Source organism: Nipponia nippon, unplaced genomic scaffold (assembly GCF_047370975.1).
Source record: "Nipponia nippon isolate SJK-2023a ecotype South Korea unplaced genomic scaffold, ASM4737097v1 scaffold_2, whole genome shotgun sequence".
In the NCBI taxonomy this organism is placed as follows: domain Eukaryota; kingdom Metazoa; phylum Chordata; class Aves; order Pelecaniformes; family Threskiornithidae; genus Nipponia; species Nipponia nippon.
The window spans coordinates 65215622-65235260 of NW_028262336.1; the positions used below are offsets into that span (position 1 = coordinate 65215622).

The 19639-nt window shown below is 43.3% G+C and overlaps 2 protein-coding genes across 3 annotated transcripts in view; one reads left to right on the forward strand and one right to left on the reverse strand.

Moving 5' to 3' along the window:
- Positions 1-13590, forward strand: part of GAS6 (growth arrest specific 6) — a 43262-nt gene extending 29672 nt beyond the window's left edge. Inside the window, exons 11-15 of the mRNA XM_087758227.1 lie at positions 4890-5054; positions 6596-6764; positions 8397-8569; positions 9388-9616; positions 13006-13590. Of these exons, the coding sequence (XP_087614353.1) occupies positions 4890-5054; positions 6596-6764; positions 8397-8569; positions 9388-9616; positions 13006-13157 (888 nt within the window). The 3' untranslated portion in view covers positions 13158-13590. The remainder of the gene's footprint in view (positions 1-4889; positions 5055-6595; positions 6765-8396; positions 8570-9387; positions 9617-13005) is intronic.
- Positions 13591-17202: 3612 nt separating this feature from the next.
- The window catches only part of TMEM255B (transmembrane protein 255B), a 76451-nt gene continuing 74014 nt past the window's right edge, over positions 17203-19639 (reverse strand). Inside the window, exons 9-10 of one of the 2 annotated variants that reach the window (XR_015704821.1) lie at positions 18527-18666; positions 17771-17907 (exon numbers count right to left, since the gene is read on the reverse strand). Coding sequence is in view for 1 of the 2 variants with exons in the window: in XM_087758002.1 (XP_087614128.1) it covers positions 17740-17907 (168 nt within the window). In the remaining variant the exon portion in view is untranslated. Of the gene's footprint in view, positions 17908-18526; positions 18667-19639 lie in introns of both variants that reach the window. The other variant, XM_087758002.1, reaches the window with a different exon arrangement.

Consider the following 19639-nt stretch of genomic DNA (forward strand, 5'->3'; position numbering starts at 1 on the left):
GGGATATATTAGAAACTAAGTGGATCTCTGCTTACTAATAACATAATCCCGGCCATCCCATGAGACGATGCACTGCATCTTGGAGCTTGTAAGGACTCATGTTCTTGATGCTCTCTCAGAACATCTCCTGGTGGTTCAGGAAGCATCATGGGTGTTACTGTTTGTGACAGGATCGGGAAAAGCATCCTGTAGTATGATCTACACTAGGTTAGCAATTTATATATGCATCTTCTCACTTGTGCCTTTTTCCCCCCTTTTATTTTTTCTTACTTAATCAGATCTTTTGACTTTTAAGTTGATGTGTCTCTTGGGGAGTGGGTGGGAAGTTCTCAGCTAACTCACATATGAGGCAAATACAGATACTGGTAACTGTGAATAATTTTCTGGTTTCAATTTTTTAGTATAAAAAAAAATTCAGAATTATTCATTAAAGAAAAAAGCAAGGTGGGAAAAATTTTGTTCCTAATGAATAAATAAAGAAGTCCTTGAGTGCGTTCACTGTCAACTACTGACATTTGGCAATGTTTCCAGCAGATGAGGTGATGTTTAATTCAGTTCCTTTACTGTCACTGAAACAATTTTAGATTCCAAATGGAGAGCTGTAGAGGTTCAGCAAAGCTGTAGATAAAATGTGTGACATGCTGTATCTTTACAGGGAGGAATAGCCTCAAGCCAGTTCTTACTAAATTCGTTGTAAGACTTGTTCTTCTAATTTGAAATATGGCGACTGTAATTGCCTGCGCAGGGAGGATGGTGACGGAGGATGTGAAAAGCAGAGTTGGTGCCACGGGGGTGACTTTGGAGTCACAAAAAGCAGTCGTTACTGAGCTAAACCATTTAACACAGGAGCATAACATACTTGTTAAGTGCCAGACCTCATTATGAAGTAATTACAAACTTTCCCATGTTAGTTATGGGGGAGATATCGGAAATGTATTTTCTTTCTTCAAGTAATACAAAAGTGCTCAAACACATAGGAGTTACAGGGTAAACAAAGGCTGTGCTTGCTTTCTGCAGGGAGAGAAGGCAGTATGATAAAAATAACTATCATTTTTAGGCAAGAATTATTTGTCTTCTGCCAGCCAGCGGTGTCAGGGCTCTTATCCCCAGGTACCATCATAACCCAAAAATTGCCCAGTTGGGTTGCTGCAGCAACACGCTCTTTGCACGTTCCCTGAGAGATTGTATGAATCCTCTGGAAACCCTTCCCCAAGACTTTTTGGGACAGTGCAGACCGAGCTGTGGGTGCTGTGCGGTGGAGGCGGACAGGAGCCACGCCAAAGCCGGGGCAGAGGTGCCCCTGCAGCCCGCCGTGCTGCCCTGCGCGCGGGCTGAGCAGGGCCTGGCCGCTGGCAGAGACATGGTATGGCTCTATGAGCATCATGCAGTGCTGGCACAGGAGTGCTTGCTCAGAGCAGGCCGATGGCCTGTCTCCAAAAGTGAAACTGTTAATGCTGTGCCTGATACTGGCCAAAGGCAGAAGGATTGACCCACAGATGAATGGCAGCCGGAGGAAGGAGCCTTTGGTCTCTTGACTTCATGGTTGACTCACCTCTGAGACTCGGGATGCTGCTTGCATTGCTGGGGTGCTGTTGATTTCTCCTTTCTCTGCTCTGCTTTCTTATCCCTTGCCTCCACCCTACAGGTACTTTGTTCTCTTCTGCTTAACATCCAGGGTCACCCCTGTCTCTAAATGTCACTTAATCTGTATGACTGAGCCATAAAACTATAAATCTGCTCCTCCATTTTATCCCCACCCTCATTTCTCCTTTTTCCTCTGTCTGGCATGGTTTTTAATTTGGGAAATGCTGTTGAGGAGGGGTTATTCCTTTTTACCTGTCTCTTATAAAACGTGTAGCCACACATTTCATTTTAAGTATGGACTTGTGTGTACTTCTCAGCCTCATCTTCTGCGAAGCACAACCCCAACACCCTTCAGAGGTCACAGTCCAGACTCAAATGCAGTTTGGGAGTCTTACTCCGGACTTCAGTGTGCACAGGATCAAGCTCCTAGTTTTGGTTAGACCTACAATAGTGGAGTTTGGAACTTGGGAGAACTTTATAGAGGTTGTGAGAAAATAGTAATTTTACTATTTAACTTTCAGCAGATGAAAAAACAATGATTATTTAAAAGGAAAACATGAAAAAAAGCACTAGCAGTGTATGTCTTTTGGTATCTTGAATAAAAGTTGCATGCTTTCATGGAAATATGAAGGCATTTTCAAAGCTTCAGGCACTACCTAGGTATGTTCTCTGATGTTGATTGCTCCTAGTCTGTTTTTAGATGATCGTTCCCAGCATTGAAAACACAAACAAGCAAGCCTCAGGAAAAAACTTTTAATACAGTTATTTGTGTGTAATCCAGCTGGATGAAGTGGCCTATGTGAACTGATGATAGTAGAGAACACACTCACCTTCTGTTTGTTTTGCGTATCCAAAAAAAGTCATCATTTTGTCTTATTTTCAATGTTTAGTTTAGTACTGCTCTGAGGACAGCATGGTTAGCAAAAATAATAACCTACCTGCACTGTTAAATGTCAGAACTGAAGGTTAAGCAATCACAGGCAGATTCGTATTTGCTCTAACCCTGCAGCTGCCTGTAGTCTCGTCCCTTTTCGGTGCCGTCCACTTGCTTTCCAGCAAAGAGCGGACAGGCTGGCTCTGCGCTATGAGTTACCCAGGGCATGAACCCAAAACACAAAGCTGACTGACCTTATGGCCAACCGTATGGGAGCCCTTAGCTACGAGAACTGCCCGCCTGACCATCCCTGAGCACACCATGGCAGGCTGCAGCTAGCTACTCCTTGCAACAGGAGGAGGGAATTAGAGCAGTCTGCTAACTACCCAAATGCTTCCCCTTTTGGTTTGTAGGTGATGGTGGTGCACCAGCAATTAAGCTTTGAATATAAGGAACCGAAGCTGAAACTGCCAGAGGGCAACTGTGAAGTAGGCAGAATGTAATTTCCTAAACTGGAATTTGTTAAGAGCTTCCACAGGGATTAACCCCTTCTCCTATGGAAGTTTACACTGATTTGGGTTTGTTTATATTAATGATTAATGAGCAGCTAAGAACTCAGACTAATTTTTTAAAATTTATATGTTATTACTTACTCTACAATCTAAAAAAATTTTAGAAGGCCCTGAATTTTGGTGGCCCTGCAAGTTGCTGGATTTCTCCACCGAGGAAGCACAGTACGGGCATTGCTGCAGCCGGCTTTTCCCTGTTCGCTCCATGGCTGCCTGCAATCCATGCTGGGAGCAGGGAGGTGGTCTGCGCCAGCTCCTTGTGGCGCTCTGCACCCCAGTGTATTAGGGCAGCAGTGACCGCCACGCCGAGTAGAGGCGTCCGAGTGAGGTTTAGCTCGATAGGCAGTGTAGCTAAGCCAGTTGGGCTGTGGCTGCCAGGACCTGTGGGCTCATGTTCCCACCCACTGAGTGGACTTTACAGCCTGCCAATGCCCAAAAAACCCTGTTTGAGACTGGCTTGTGTGTCTCCATGGAATGCAATGGGGAGGTGTAGATGCCACTTTAAACAAGCAAGCTTCAGACAAGTAAATTCATGTCCTGTAGGATACAGCATGGAGCAACATGCCAGGTGTAAACAGTGTTTAGCAATATAAACCAGACTGTACTGGAATCCACAGGAGCAGAAAGTCTGATATTCTGTGAATAATCTTTTCAACTATCAAATTCACTTAATCTTCCATTACTGAAGACTGCAATCCAAAGGGAGTGTCCAGGAATAAACCTGCTCAACCCTGTCATCCTTTACCTTACAGCCACAGAGAGAGAGCTCAGTGTGGCTGATGCAAACGATTTTGGGGCAGCTACTCTCAAAACGCAAAGAGAAAGATGCTCATGACCTGGCCTACTAGCAGGGAGAGGGAAGCACAAGTCTAAACAGCCACTGAAATAGATGTTTGGTTCTATAGAGCAGCTCACTGATGGAGGCACCATCTGGGTGTCCCAGGGAACAGAGCTATATGGTTGAAGAGTGGGGTATCTGTCATGGAGTGGGAAGAAGGAGTGCTGCGCTGGAGATGATAAATAGAGGAGGTGTGCGCCTTTCTTCTGCTCTGCAGGAAAGGGGTTGTCTTCTGCTACGGCCACAGAACGCCCCGTCGGGAGCAGGACCCAGGTCCCAAGGTGCAGAATCTGTGCTGCTGTTCAGCAGCCTGCTACGTGTCAGCTTTGTGCTTCACCTCCTCCTCTCCTCCACAGAGCTGGCTGCTTTATAGTGCTTCTCTGTGCATCCTGGTCATAATTAAAATTATGAAATTTTTTCGAAATTTCAGTGGTGATCGAATCCTCCTAGAAGTAGCTCTTCGGAGACAGGGAGGTAAAACTTGCAGATACCTTTTGAGAGAAAAATTATTGCTTGTTACACATGTTTATTACCCTCTCAAATATGACATCTTCTTTTGTTCTTTTTTCAGGGGTCAGTATTCAAAGACTAGACTTAATGTGGCTGGAAGGCTTCCGCTTTATCATTCACTGGCCTAACAAAAGACATCTTATCTGTCTGTCCAGCTTTTCCTTTTCACATGCAGTTGCAATAGGAAGTTTCTCATTAAAAACTCATTATTGCATTTACGTTTTGCATAGAGCGACCTACAAATGTCATGTAGTTAATCCATTCATATTTTTGTGTAGCTGTTTTGAAGTAGCTGAGCTGCCTTCACCATTAGGGCAACCTCAGGTTGCTGTCTAGAGTAAAGATTTACATATCAAGGTGGAATGTAGCTTAAAAGATAGACAAAGAGGCTTGGGGACAGAAAATATTTCTCCATCTTGGGAATTTCCCTAGTGGTGTCTGTCCTTTAGTTGAGGCTGCAGATATTAAGTTCTTTTTATACTGAATTATTCTATTTGCCATTTTACTTTTTCAGATCTCTGTTGAAGAACTCGAAAGAAGTTTGGTTATAAAGGTCAACAGGGATGCAGTTATGAAAATAGCTGTCTCAGGGGATCTGTTTACTCTAGATAAAGGACTGTATCAGCTGAATTTGACAGTAGGAGGCATTCCTTTCAAAACAAAGGACCTCATTCTACCGGTAAGTATAGCACGATCGCTCATGTTGTTTTGCGTGCCTGAAGGGCTTGATTTCATCTTCTCTTGGGGTGATGTAGGTCCTTCCTGAGAGCAGTTCAGCCTGCCCTGAAACAGGTGGAATTATTACGTTCTGGATACAGCTTTCTCTCCATTGACTATAGAGGGAGCCTAAGCCAGTAGCAAAGGTGAGACTCCTGATTTTTTGATTGGTAAGTTTGAGTGAGATGTATCGGACCCTTGGCCTGCAGAATTAGGACCCAGCAGAACTGGAGCACATGGCAAAGCCTTGAAAATTAATGGTGGTCGTGCTGGCTTGGAGACCGTGAGTGGCCCTGGTGCATCAGTGGGCACGCCGCTGTGTGAGGGTACCGTTGTGCCCACTAGGTCTGGAAACAACGTTGGGGGCACTTTTTGTGCTGTGACCGAAGTTTGTGCTTCGTGTATGTTGTATCACAGTTTTGCTGCTTGTGTCTGCTCTTTCAGTTTAGTAAGACCCAAGGGAAAACAGAAGCTTATCTTTCTTTATTTCCTCCTAATTCAAGCGGATAGGCGTATGAATAAAAGTTAAGGCACTCTTTGGGTGAGATTGGATGATTGCTGTGTTTCTGAAATAGCTGCTGCTCAGGCTGTTTTGAATGTCCACCACACACAGAGTTGGCACCTTGAAACCCTATCTCTAACTGAGGTGACAAGCTTGCAGCTCTGTGACTGGGAGTGCAGCAGCTGAGGAAGGCTCCTGTTCCTCACAAGAAGCAATTCAGGGCCACTGCTTGTCTGAAACATTGAGCTCGGGGTGTGGTCTCAATATAGGATTGAGGGCCAAAAACTCCTGAGGTTTTTATCCTGGCTCAGACACTTAATTCTCTCTCTGCTTCAGTTAATTGGGCATAATGGTGCTGATTTATACACTTTGGAAGGAGCCTTCTCCTTACATACCGTCTCACATTTTAATGCTGACATTTGGTACGGGATAACGTAACTAGACGCTGGAAGGAACAAGGTGTGTACAGAGTGGGGTGCCCGTCCTGTGGCTCAGGCACCCCTCCCTTAAGCCAGAACCCAACAACTTACACCATGATCCGTTCCAACATCTTGTGTGTCATGAAGGCTGTTTGCAATGACACAAAGGACATTTTTTTTTTTTTTAACTTCAAGTTAGCCTCCAGCATTTGCAGTGCAGAATTACGGGAGTTACAAAGCTTTGGCTACAGAGCTTTAGAAGTAAATTGCACTAATGATGTGCAGCATGTAGAAGCAGCTGACAGAATCAATACAACCAAATCAGCACCTGCATTAGCTAGTGCCCTTCTGTCCTGTGGAGGCAAGTGGGACTCAGGTGAGTTTCCTGGGGAATACTGACCACTTATTTGCTTGGGGTTGTGGGATTGGGGTTGCTGCCAATTGGTTCGCATGGTCATAACATGTCAAAATGATTTCCTCTATTTGATATCATAATATAACTCAGGATTCCTCTGCACCTGAAATCAGTTATTCTTCACTGAATAGCAGTTTGAGGCATGAGATACTGCTTTATCTTCCTAGATAAATCCTCGGCTGGATGGTTGCATGCGGGCATGGAACTGGCTGAATGGGGAGGACACCACTATCCAAGAGACCATTAAGATGAATGAAAAGATGCAGTGCTTTTCTGTAGCAGGACGAGGGTCTTTCTATCCTGGCCGAGGTTTTGCTGTGTTTAATCTTACTTACGGTAAGTACTTTATTTTTTTTTTATTTCTGACCTGTTGTCCTGCCATTAATCATACTTGGTTAATAAACAGTTTAAAACTTACATGTATGCCAGACTCAGTGTTGATCGATGCAGAACAGACTGGCAGCTGTGGATGGAGAGGGGATAGCTAAACTTGTGGTTCGTAGTGAAGGCAGGCCTGTGTGTGATGGTTAGAGCCAGTATGAATATGACCAGGATGGATTAGGTTCTCGAGTAATGCATTTCACATCCAGGCTGGTTCCAGCTCATCCCTGGCATTAGGGGCCTCTCATCTCTCTGCCAGCAGCGTAGGTGGTTCCAGCACTATCCACAGTTTTCTGCTAATTAGGGAGAGCTGCAAGCCATAGTGCTATATTGTCTGTAGCAAAATGTCCAAAATCGGATTCACTTTTAATCATTGAGTGGTATTCGTTACACTTGGGACAAACACACTAAGCATATCCCTGATACAAGCGGAATGAAATTGGCCTAGATACAGTAATGACAAGTTTCAAACCCAACTTGGCCATACTAATTTAGCACTCAGAAAGGCACCTTTTCTTTATTCTGGATTATTCTGTTTGTTTATATGTGCAATCAACTGTCAGTATTTTTAAACCTATACAAATGCCAACCATCTATTTTAGTTTTGTGTGCAATTCCTCCTCTGCAGAAGCCTTCTGTGCATCATTATGTGGATTTTTCTGCTGTGCCATTGTAAATTAGGGAGTATCAGGTGTCTGTAGTCTCGTTTACCCCATGGGTTCAAAAGCTGTGAAGTAGAGACAACGCAGCACCTGAAGTGCAGATGACAGCACTCAGCAGAGATGAGTCCTCAGCACCTGCATTTTTATAGTCTTTTTTCTACAAACAATAATCTTCCCTTTTTTTGGCTTCGTAATGGTAAACTTTATAAAGAACTTACTTATTGTATTTCAAGATGTGGGTAACCAGCATAGCTAATACTACTATGTAGGGACGTTGCAGAAACAGTATTGAAATCTTTCTTTGTAGCCAGCATCACCTTTTAAATTACAAGGGCACTGGGTCAGTAAGAAAGATGTCGGAGAGTTTAATTCAGAGTTCAGCAGGTGAGATAAAACATCCCATGCTTCTGAGACGCTGGTGATCAGGCAGTGATGAGGTAGGTGATCAGTGTAGTATGCTTATAGCCTTTTTCAGTTTAATACAGGCTTTCATAGAAATGTTTGCTGTATGTCAGATTTGGACTTGGATTCCTCAATGATCTTTGGACAGTCAAGAACGCTGCAAAAATTGGGTGCCCTATCTTGCAGCAGTTCTTTGAATGTGTTGGGCAGTTCTTTGAACATGTTGGATTGAGAGCCATGGGAATTTGAATCTCTCTTTGTGATAAAAAAACTTAACCTTGTCCTTTGACATTCTGAAAGGCAGCAGGATGCAGAAGGTAACAAGAGGAAACTGATGCCATTTTTTTCTCTGATTTTATGTTCAGGTGCTTTGGAATATTTTTTTTTTTTTTGAGTAAAAGAAATGTGGCAGTCTGTCCATATGCTCATTCATCTATCCTCTTCTCCATGCAGAAATTGCACATCCTACCCATTTGACCTGTTAGTTCTATGTTTATCATGCTACGCATTTCTTTTTCTGTAGTGCAACCTTCTTCTGGAAATGACACCAAGACAAGCTGGGAAATAGAAGTAAATGCTGCAATTCAACCAGCGACAGATACTGGTGTGCTGTTTGCTCTGGTTACCGAAGAAGCATCTGTCCCTTTATCGCTGTCTCTGATTGACTATCACTCTACAAAGAAACTGAAACAACAGGTACAGACCTAAGCATTTTTCTAGAGAAGGTTCCTTGCTATGTCCTGGGCACTGGAAGTCATTCTCAGAAACGGTTGTCAGGTTTGCTGCCTGCCTGCTTATTTGCACCCACCCGTTCAGAACACGGTCTGAGGCTGAGGCGCTTGGCTGACACCGACGTTCTGCCTCTTACGGGCACGTGTCAGACACTACTAGGGAGCTCTTTGCAAATGTCATCGAGGTAAAAGATGGAACTGGTCTCTTGAATGCAGGCATATTTTGTTATATTTTTCTGGCACAGAAGCTATTTAATGCCATAAGCAAATAATTTCCATTCTCTGGAGCTCATCAGTAATAGTCCCGAGGTAGTGAAGAGATGGGCTTAGGTGTCGCTCCAGGTGCTGTGAAAGGCCAGTTATGATGGAGTGCTGAAGCAACTGATTTAATGGTATTCATAATAAAGGGCTGGATTCTGGCATTACGTGAGTGTAAGTCAGGAATGATTTCATTAAAACCCACAAGCCAACTTTTCATTTATAGTACAGCAGCTCTAGCCTGTTTCGTTCCAGTGCAATGTAACAACCTCTGTAAGACCCACTAAGAATTCTCTCTGAGAAGACAGTGGTTAAGACTAACAATTAGTCCCACTGGCTCATTGGTTTTTCATCTGTGCAAATGAGCTCAGAACCCGATCAGCAATAGTAATAAGGCTAATTCTCTGGTGGCTCTGCAAAATCTTTGTAAATGAGGCCACAGTGGGGTCATCCTGGTCTTGGATAAGCACGGCTAGGTATATTTCTGCTCACTGCCTCCGTTTTCTTCTTTCTCCTGCTGTCCAGTTTATCATCGTGGCCTTGGAGAACACAGTTGTATCCAGACTGGCAATAAATCTCTGCGATAAGAAGGAACACTCTGTGGACATCTTCCTCAAGAAAGATCACTTATCCCTGAAGGTAGATGGGATAGCAGGAGAGAGTGAACTAAGCATCTCTGAGCTAGAGGACAGCCTGTCCATCTTGGAGAGCTCTTTGCAGTCCACGGTGAAGACATACGTGGGAGGATTGCCAGGTGAGCATCCAGTTTTGTAGCATGGACTACAGACTCCCAGCTCACCTTGTGGAGCTGGCAGTCAGGAAAACTGTCCCCCTTCAGTCAAGCTGGGAGCCTCCTTCTCTGTTTCTGCTTGAGCAGGTTTTGTCTGCAATGCAGGCATGTGATCTTAACAGATGTGAGGGTGTGCTTGACAATTATTTTTTTTCTGGAATGCTTGTGTCCTTCTGAGGACAGCTGGAGGCAAAAATAGAAAGAGGAGGTTTTGCTTGGTCAGCAATAGGAATGATTTATCTGAAGGATAGCTGTATGCAGGGTCATTATATTAAACCTGATAAAATCCATAAGAGCTGGACCACAGGCTCCTGCAGTGCTTCATTAATGTAATGAACATGTGTGAGCACTCCTTGAGGGGAGCATCAGGGCCTCACGTTGTTTTGACTGAAGCTTGGGAAGCCCAGTGTGATGATTCTCCCTGGCCGATGTTCTCTTTGAACTGATCGCTGCACTACACAATTAACAGATTTCCTCCCAGCAGAGCGTACTTAGAGCACAACCAAGGAGCTACCACCATTTATAGTATTGCTGACTTTTCAGCAGCAACAGGGCTTCTTGTGGGAGGTTAGTTTGCTCCTCTGTTCTGAACCTGGAAGATCAAACTTTCATCCAAGTCATGAATTTTGGCCAAGTTTGGGGGTTTGTTTCTTGTTCCGGCTGAACTGGTTTATCAGTCCCTACTGCTGAGGAATGCAATTAAGGAAACGCTTATGTCTCTGATGCACAGCAGTACATCCTATTTTATTGCCAGCAGCTAAGCAAAATCTTGCCCTTACTTGCCCAAGCAAGGGAGGGGCAGCAATGTTGGCCTCTTGGTACGTGCTGAAGCAGTCAGGCTGGAAGAGGGTGGCTGAGGTGCCATATGTGCCAGGACACATGGTGTGACTGTTCCCACCACGAGCAAGAGTCTACAGAGTATTTATGCTGATGATGTGAGTGGCTCCTAGTCACACCTAAAAGGGGGAGGCCAAACACCCTGGGATGTTCGCACGCTGGCAGGGACAAGGCTGAATCCCCAAATGTGGCATTTTCCAGTGTCAGATTGAATTGTCGGAGCTGGCCGTTGCACAAGGCAGGCAGGTGCTGTCCCGAGTTCTCTTAGACTACTCTCTGTGGTTCATTTAGACTAACCATGCTGGGTGAAGCACAGTTTTTAATGAGCTAGAACTAAGGGTGAGATATCATAGCTACGGCTGTTGAGACCCAGCTGGCTTCTGTAAATGTAGCTACTTTCCCGCTTTGATCTGTTCCACTCAGCAACGGGAATTTCTGCCTGTGGTCTGCTTTTGCCATTGAGAGGAACCCAGCACTTGCATCAAGAAACCTTGTCATTTGCCAAACGAATAAACATTTCAGCACTTTGGTTGGATTCATCACTCTGGGCTAAATAACTAAACCAAATGGTCAGATCTGAGTTTGGCTCATTCAGATTTTGAAAACATCATGTTGGTTTTGGTTTTTCCCTGCTTCCATACCCTGTGGAAAAAACAAAGTATAGCGGTCACACTTAATGTCTTTATTCCATTTGCCACAATTAAAGAAAGAATTCTGGGTCAAAATATGTAGTATGTCCCATCCAAAGTACAGCTAATATTGCAGATCTGGAAGAAATATTATTTAGAGTTTCAAGAGATAAGAGGGAACATATAGGCATTTACTACCGTTTCTGTGGTATTTTCAGTTCTGGTAAATCCTACATTATGTAGTTTATATGATGCACAGGTGTTTTTCCAGGCACTGTGTATACTACCAGGTGAAGGAGCCTTTAAACAAGACTTCTGAGTCTTTACAGGACCACATTTCAGACAGATCCATTTCTAGTCAAAACAGAAAATTAGATATTTGACCGGCTTTGCAATTATAACAAAGAAAATATTTTTTAATTAATTTTTAATAGTATCTTACAAATTCATCTCAAAGCCCACACTGTCAGCCCTGTGGCACACGTAGCAGCAATCTGCATGATTCCTTAGACGAGTGTTCAAGCCATTAAGCCAACACTGTCAACTTCTTCTGAGTCAATATTTAGTTTACCTTCATGTGAGGTGCTACAACACAGATGCCCCCTTCTTTTAAGCAGATTTCACAGATAAAATTCGGTAAATGGGGAGAAATAGGAGATAGCTAAAATGATTAGTTTAAGCAACTGCCAAGCAATGGTACTTTTCAGCAAGGAAGCTGAAAAATTTATAGTATCTCTTTGTGGCTTCCAGATCCCACACAAATATTCTTTCTCTCGCTCAGTCCCGGAGCCTGTCCTCAGTCTGAGCTGTGTTTGATCGCATCAGCTTCACATTTGGCCCTGCTTGTCTCCAGGCAGAATCCTTTGATTTGCATATAATCTCAGGTCAACAGGACAACCTATTGTTCAAGTTGTCCTTGTTTCAGTGTGAAGATAAGGGGTTCACTTAGCTACCTGCATCACTGTGAAGTTAAATAATCTTTCAGACGTTCATTGCTTTCCATTGCGCAACCAGCTTGATTGGGTCGGCTTTGGGTTGTAAATAAACCTATGGGGAAGGGTAGAGGACACCGTTCACGTAAATTCTCATGTTATTACATGCAGGAGTTTTTTGTTTATTTAAGGTCAGCTTGTATATGATGTTCCAGAAGTTAGTAATAAGATTGGCTAATTTTCTCTAGTCTGTTGGACTGTACTTAGTGCCTTCTTCCTTGCTATTTGTCTTCCGCCTCTGGTGAACTGATCAAAAGTATGTCACCAGTGGATCTCCATAGAAAAAATCAGTCTCATTAGTCTTACCAACTGAACTGATGTATTCCAGCACCTTTCTGATGAATGCCAGCAACCTCCTTGTGCATAATCAGAGAACAGTAAAAATGAGTGCAACAAGTGGTAGAGGCTGCATATAGGAGGAGCCTTCCTGTTGTGAAGTTCTTCCTATAACCTTTTGGCAGGTATTTTGAAGAGAGAGGGGGAGAGCGGTAGAGGAAGGTATAACAACTCCACTAAAGACGAAGTAGAGGGTTCAGAGATGGAGGGGGAGAAGCGTCGAGATGGAAAGCAGCGTGAACACAGCATGCAATTGGAGTGAAGCCTTGCTGCTGTGCAGCACATAGTATCATCAGGACTGGAGGCCTTGCAGAGACATAGAGCAGCTGAGGAAGGGTCCAGCCTGGGAGAAGGGCTTTTGTGCACGAGAGCAGATGGCATTTTCCCCACGTCTGGGATTGTGCTCTTGCCTTCTGGTGAGAGGACTGGGGGGGGTAGGTAGAAATCACAGAGTAGAGGAGAGTTTGAATTCATTGAAGTGATGCTCATCTGAGCATAGGTAGGGCAGGTATTTATTCAAAACCAGCCATCAGAGATGTTTGTCTCCCCTTTCACACAGATGTTCCTGTGACTTCCACTCCGGTCACCGCATCCTACCACGGCTGCATGACCGTCAAGCTGAGCAGCAAGGCACTGGACTTAGACGAGGCTCTCCACAAGCACAGTGACATCACCTCACATTCCTGTCCTCCCGTTGAGGTGGGTCAGTAGGTACCACTGCAATGCGAAAGTTTTATACTCGGAAACTTTCAATGCTTTTCTTTTTTTTTAAAGATATAAATTATTCAGACCTACCGCACTGCGTGTATAGTTTCTCTTAAACACTGAAGTTATGTAGGAGCTACTGATCCTTATGTCAGATTGATTATTGAAATACTCCTTTGCTTTGAGGTTTAAAGGTTGTAATATATTTGTAAATAGTTCAGAAGACTAATATTAAAAAAGCCAAAAGTACAGAATATACCTAAAGTGAATGTTATCTTTAGACTGTAAGAGACAGTTTTATCTGTAATGTGGAAAACCTGGTAATATATGAGTGTGGACTGGAAGAAAAATAATAATTCTGTATTATTTTTTATTACCAAACACTGCTTTCTGATTTGCAAAATATGAGAGAATAAAATATTTACATACAAGTTTTTAATTTATCTGTACTGAGATTATTCTATATTCTGTTGTTTGGAGATAATGACTCAGGCTATGCCTGATGTGGAGATTACACTAGTGGGGGGGGGGTTGGTGGGTTGGTTTGGTTTCACGTTTGGAGGTGGGGGCTTTTAAGTGCTTATGTCAGTATTACATATCTTCTGGGCTGGAGAGCAAATGGTTGCTGCTATTCTTATTGCTAGAGTTTCTCTTTCTGGTACCACAGATAGAAGACTCAATTGTGACCTTTAGAAAAACTCTTGGTCAACAGAAAATGGAAAACAAAATCGGGTCAGCTGGAAACAACTAGAAGAAAAGACTCAATAAGTTGAAAGCCATATGGCTTTTGTGTCAATAACCGCTGAAGCAGATGATGAGGTGTCAAGAATTGGGGAATATTATCTGGCGATGACATATTTTTGCTGCTTAATTTTTCGGTTGGCTCACTCACTGTGAGCCTAGTGGGAGCAGAGAGGCTCGAGACTGTGAGAGTTAGCCAGGCCAAACTGCAGTGTGGTGAGAATATGCGTGGGGCTTTACTCGGGAGAGGTTGTAGAGCCATGAAGTACATTCAACTTTTAAGCTATCCTTGTGAAGCTGGGGTGGGCTTTGCCTAGCCTGCTGTGAGGCACTTAAATCTTGCTTTATTTGGTCCTTGTCTTGCATCACATTAATGAACTGAGAAAGATAGGTATATGCTGTGGTGGAAATCCAACACAAATCCACACAACACTGTGTGGCTCAGTTTCTCCTATGCTTCAGAGGGTTAACATGGAAAATGTCCAATCCTACAAGGTCTTTTATAAATTGTTCCTGGTCATCCTATGTCATGTTTTGCCTAGCCAAATATGGAGGTGATAGATTAGCCTAATAATCCAGACCTGTGACAACTTCTGTGACCAAGCTGTGGAGATGTAACTGTCCCAGAGGAAAGGATGGAAGAGGGGGAAGACTATCCCAAACATATTTGCTGGTAAGGATCCCTGCTTTATTTAGCAGAGAAGAGGAAGGTACTCTCTTAGCCATTAGGCAGCATGACATCATAGCTCCATATCATGACCAAATTAGTCAGCAATAACGCAGTAGGGCAGAAGAGACCAGAGCTTTGTCGCTTTCAACCAACGTACTCATTTACACTTACAGAAGGACCTGTCAAAAGACTCTTTACACTCAGCTACCACCAGATGCAAGTTTGAAAGGAGAGTTGCTCACTAGACAGTAATAACTTATTGGCAGAGTGTGCATGGGTAGGAAAAGCCAGTAGTTCTGTTTTTGCTTTTTTATTGAGCAAGGGAAACCATGTTGTTCCTGAGAGTGCTTTCTGTTAAGAGTTGATGACACTGGATCAACTTGTGATATGATGGAGAACTCAAGAAACATTAGTTTAGTATCTCCAGTGAGAGCCGGGAATCCTGAAGATACTGTGGTTAATAGCACTTCCACACTGCAGTGTTTTGTTTTCTATGTGTTTTTCATGGTTATTTTAGTCCTTTACCGAAATACATCTCCCATCTTTTTAACTTGGAGTAGCTCTAATGAAAACAGTACAAACTTGGAAGACACCTACTATTTTTTTAAACCAAGGAGATGAAACAAGCCCTGGTTTACTTTGTTCTTTTCAAAGGAAGCATCTTAGCAAAATAGTCTTATGTCTGGCATTTTTGTATAATTTCTGTGGTAGTTCCCAAAAAACTCCCATGTGGCATAAATGAGTCACAAACATGTCTGACCTTTGTGTTAATGTAAGTGGTACTATTTATGAGGCCAGAATTATTTTGGATCCTGGAAACGTGAATCCTGTGGTACAGTGTGGTACGCTGCAGTTTCAGACTTAATATTATGTGAAAAAAGACTGTAATTTCATTTTCTAAACCAATCTAATTCAGAGCAAAAATTTCTCCAGGACTGTGCATATGCGTGCATGTATGCAAAGATATTTTGCATAGACCACAACGCCCCCAAACCCAAAATGTGGTTTAGAAGAGAAAGCCAGAGTTTATACATCTGGAGAATTACAGAAAGCAGGGGTCTTTTGTGTCAAGCTGGGTTGTTTTTAATACCCTATAGCAGTACCATGCTGGAGGAAGAGGCAGCTGCTTCTATGTACCATTGAAAAGAGGAAAAAGGTGATAAGCATTCCTTCATTCCTTCTCAGTCACTGTGCTTCAGCCCAAGAGAAATATTGATTTAATTTTTGTTCTATTAGCTGTCTAGGTGCTCAACTCAAAGGGAGCAATTCTGTTCTGGGCTTTGAGTCCCCAAAACGAACCCTGGTGGTCCCCCGGTTGTATCATAGTGAGTAAAGAGAAGTGAATTTGTCGTTCCACTCCATGATCAGGGTGATGATTGTGCTCGTCACAACATGCATTTGCACAAGAACTAAGCATTTTGGATGCATTAAATTCATGTTTAAAGGAAAAATAATGCTCTCCTCTCTGTTTCTCTTAACCAGGTTCATATAACTCACCTTGTCAACAATACACATAAGGCACCTTGTCACTCACGTTAACATCGCTGGCCTAAAACTTTTCATCTCAGAAAATCCGTCTTAATTGAACAAAGCATGCTTTTTACTGTCCATATAAACTAACCTCTGATGTTATTTGTATTAGTACTGAATCTGCTTTTTATACATAGAGGTACAACGCATAAATTAACAAACTTCTTGAAAGGTGGAAAATATTCTGTAAAAGGCTGATCATTCTTTGTTCTATTTTCAGCTTGCCTGATGGTGTCACTTCCTTTCAAAGGAAACTGTCAAGTAGGCTGGTTTTGTTTCTATAGGGTTTTTTTTTATATTTTCATAATATGAAGCAGCTGCTTAAAAAATTAATGAGAAATACCTTCCTTTCTCTGCTTTGCTCTTTGGCCTTTCAGGAAATTTCTATAGCTTCTTTGCTGTCTAGACTGTAAGATCTATAGAGCAAGCAGCAGCACCACCCTTCCTGCAAGAGCCAAATGCAGTGAAGGGATGCAGGAGTCTGACGGGGTTTCATACTGGTATGACGGGGTTTCATGCTGGTATAGCCGCTCCTGCCCTGAAATATGGCAGCGACGTGCTAAGAGGGATCCCAGCTAACGTGGTGCGCAGCGAGGGGGCAGGGTGCGCACGACAGGGACAAGACTTTGTTCCTGTCGCTGGCACTGCTACAGGTATTGCTGCTTAGCCTTGTCAACGTATTTTTGTCTCTATACAATAGGAGAAAATAAAAAAAAAAAAAAAGAAGGAAATCTGACCCTTCATCCATTCTGTTTCAGTTGTTGTAAAATGCCTGGATCAGGTCTTGATCAGTTTAAAAATAAATAACTGGGGTTTAACATAGAGTGGTTTTGGTTGTGGTCCTCTTTTGACTAGAAAGGAATTAATTTGAACACTAAAGTGCAGCTTAAATACCTATCTGGAAATTGCATCTTTAGCACACTGAGATGACATTTTACTATGCAGACTAGACTGGCACAAAGTTTGGATAAAATAGTCCCAATAAAATTAACCTTTTTGTTTGAGACTTGAAAGAGAGAACAATTCAGTAGGGTGCTTTTTCCTCTGTTCTTCTGTTTTCCTGTCCTTACAAATATAGACAGCATTAGGTACAGTATAAATATACACGGTCAATTTTATTGTAAAATAATTGCCACACTTTTTTTTTATTGGTACAACACTTTCACCAAAAAGGGTTATTAAATAAATGCTACAAGCAAACAAACACTTCGTCTCTTCCTACCCAAAATGATTGACTCGGAGAGCTCCAGACTACCCACTCGGACAACACAGGCTAAAACCCCTCTATATTGGTTTATGAGAGCAGAACAGGTATCCAGGGTGCTTTCTTCATTTCTCCTGTTGAAGAAAAATCATTCTCCAGTAGCTGGAGAAGGAAAAAAACTCATGCTTATGGTAGCCAGAAAGCAACACTGCATTTGACGGCAGGCAAACTGGTGGTGACTGGTCACCCCGCTGGTGATGTGCCCACCCTGACGTTTCTAGGGTTCTGCTCTGCTCACAGTGAGACGTGGGTAAAAGCAGAGTGGCCGTAACACACTCTGCGGTGGGTTCCTTGGGAAGTCTAGTGCCTGCACAGCACGGTTTCCAGAGGTTTCTTAAAAACAAAATAAAAGCCTACCAGCTACCTAAAAGAAATTCTTTGTTCTATGGTGCATATGGTGGAGGCTTTTCTCCAGGCAAGAAGTAAGTCGGCGTATAGAGGGCTGGAGCGTTGGGGGGAAGACCATAGCTGGAGCTGGACTGAGACGGCGGCTGAGTTTCTTCTGATAAAGAAATGTCAGTAGACGACGTTCCTGGAAAATTGCTGGCAGGCTGTATATAGACAAAGAAAAAAATACCTTCTTCAGTAAAGGATTACAACCCCATTTGCAGCTCTGCATTAAGTGGTTGCCATGTAAGTGTTATATAATAAGCCCCACAATTAAATTTCTCATGCATTGCAGCACAATACTCACTTTAGTTTTAAAGCACCTGCTTAAGTATAGAAATGATGGTGTCTAGCAAAACAAGACAGATTCCGTCTGTAACCCAAGTCATTTTGAATAGACATTGCGCATACAGCTAGGCAACAGAGCAGAACAGGAATTTCTGCAGGAAAAGCAGCTCTGGCTGCCTGGGTGAGGCACTGCACCTGACCGGCTAATTAGGTTATGTGTAGCTGCTCATTTGCAGGCATCACTGTGAAATTTAAATAAATGCAAGGTCTTATTCCTGTGCCAAATGCAGGCTCCTCTGAAGAGAAAATTTTACAGGTAGGCATGTGTCTCCCTGTAAGTCTTTTGCTTTGGCTGTCTCGGCTATAATGGGGCTTTGGGTGAAAGAGGCACGAAAAATAGATAGAGCTTAGGAAGCAGCCCATGTTCAGGAACAAGCAGAGTTGGTCAAAACAAAAGAAGGCATGTAGGGATTAATGTTCTGGATAAAATCCTACCACTACTTTAAACCAAGTTTTGCCATTGATTTCAAGAGGGTCAGGATTTCACTCCTCCCCTCATATGTCAACACATGCCAGTCCATGGGCTTCATCCGAAGAGTTGTGCTCAGCTCCCCTCAGGTTCAGGCCTAAAGTGCCTGGAATTTAAAAAACAAACAAAACAAAACAAAACTAGTAATCATGGATCTTTTTCAAGGGAAATGAAAAACCTCGGCAAGTAAATGCTGCCTGCTGCTAAAAAAAATTAACAGTCACCATCTAGAAGGCCACTATCAGGGCTGGCACTTGGACAATGGCATCTCAGAGCTGCCCAGGGCTGGCAGACCCCACGCCACGGTGCCTGGCTTCTCCATGGGGCTGTGGGTGAGCAGGGGCTGCTGCCCTGGGTCAAACCCCCATGGTGAGGAGAATGTTGTCTGGCATTTGTACCACAGTGTGACTTAGTGAGTGAGAATGGGGGCGTCCTGAGGAAGGTTGATTATGCCCTTTAACTCTCCAGGAGGCAGTGCAGGTATACTGACAGACCTGCTAGCTAGATCAGCTCCAAACGTAGTTGTTGGGGTTTTGGGTGGTTTGGGTTTTTTTTATTTATTTTGGAGTTGTTGCTTCCCTCCCCCCTCAAACTGTAGCCACTGTTTCCATCTGTCTGCCTGGAATTGCTTCTGCAATGAGCTCTCCTCTGGCAGGAATGACTGGCACAACCCTTACGGCTGTCATCGCCACCAGTCCCTGCACAGCTAATCATTTACCTGACCAGTTGGCAGGCCTGTTACCAAGACTAGTTGTGACTGAACTGTACCAGTAAGGGATGAATGATTTTGTTAGCACATGCCACAGTAAACAAAAGAAATGCTGGCTACATCCTTGTCAAAAATGCATTCCTGTTATCACCCTTTTTTTTTCTGCATTTGGCCGATTTCTGCTTGTGGACAAGGAAGCATGAGGTGAACTGAGGAGTGTTTACCACCAGCTCAGGTTGTGATTTTTTTTTTAAAGGCTTTGTTTGCCCCTCCAGCAAGCAGTCATTCAGTGAGTTACTGGATTCAGCAGAGGACTAGGAATGAATCTGCTCAATGGTGGGAGCCGCAGGTGAACTCAGGTTCATAGCCT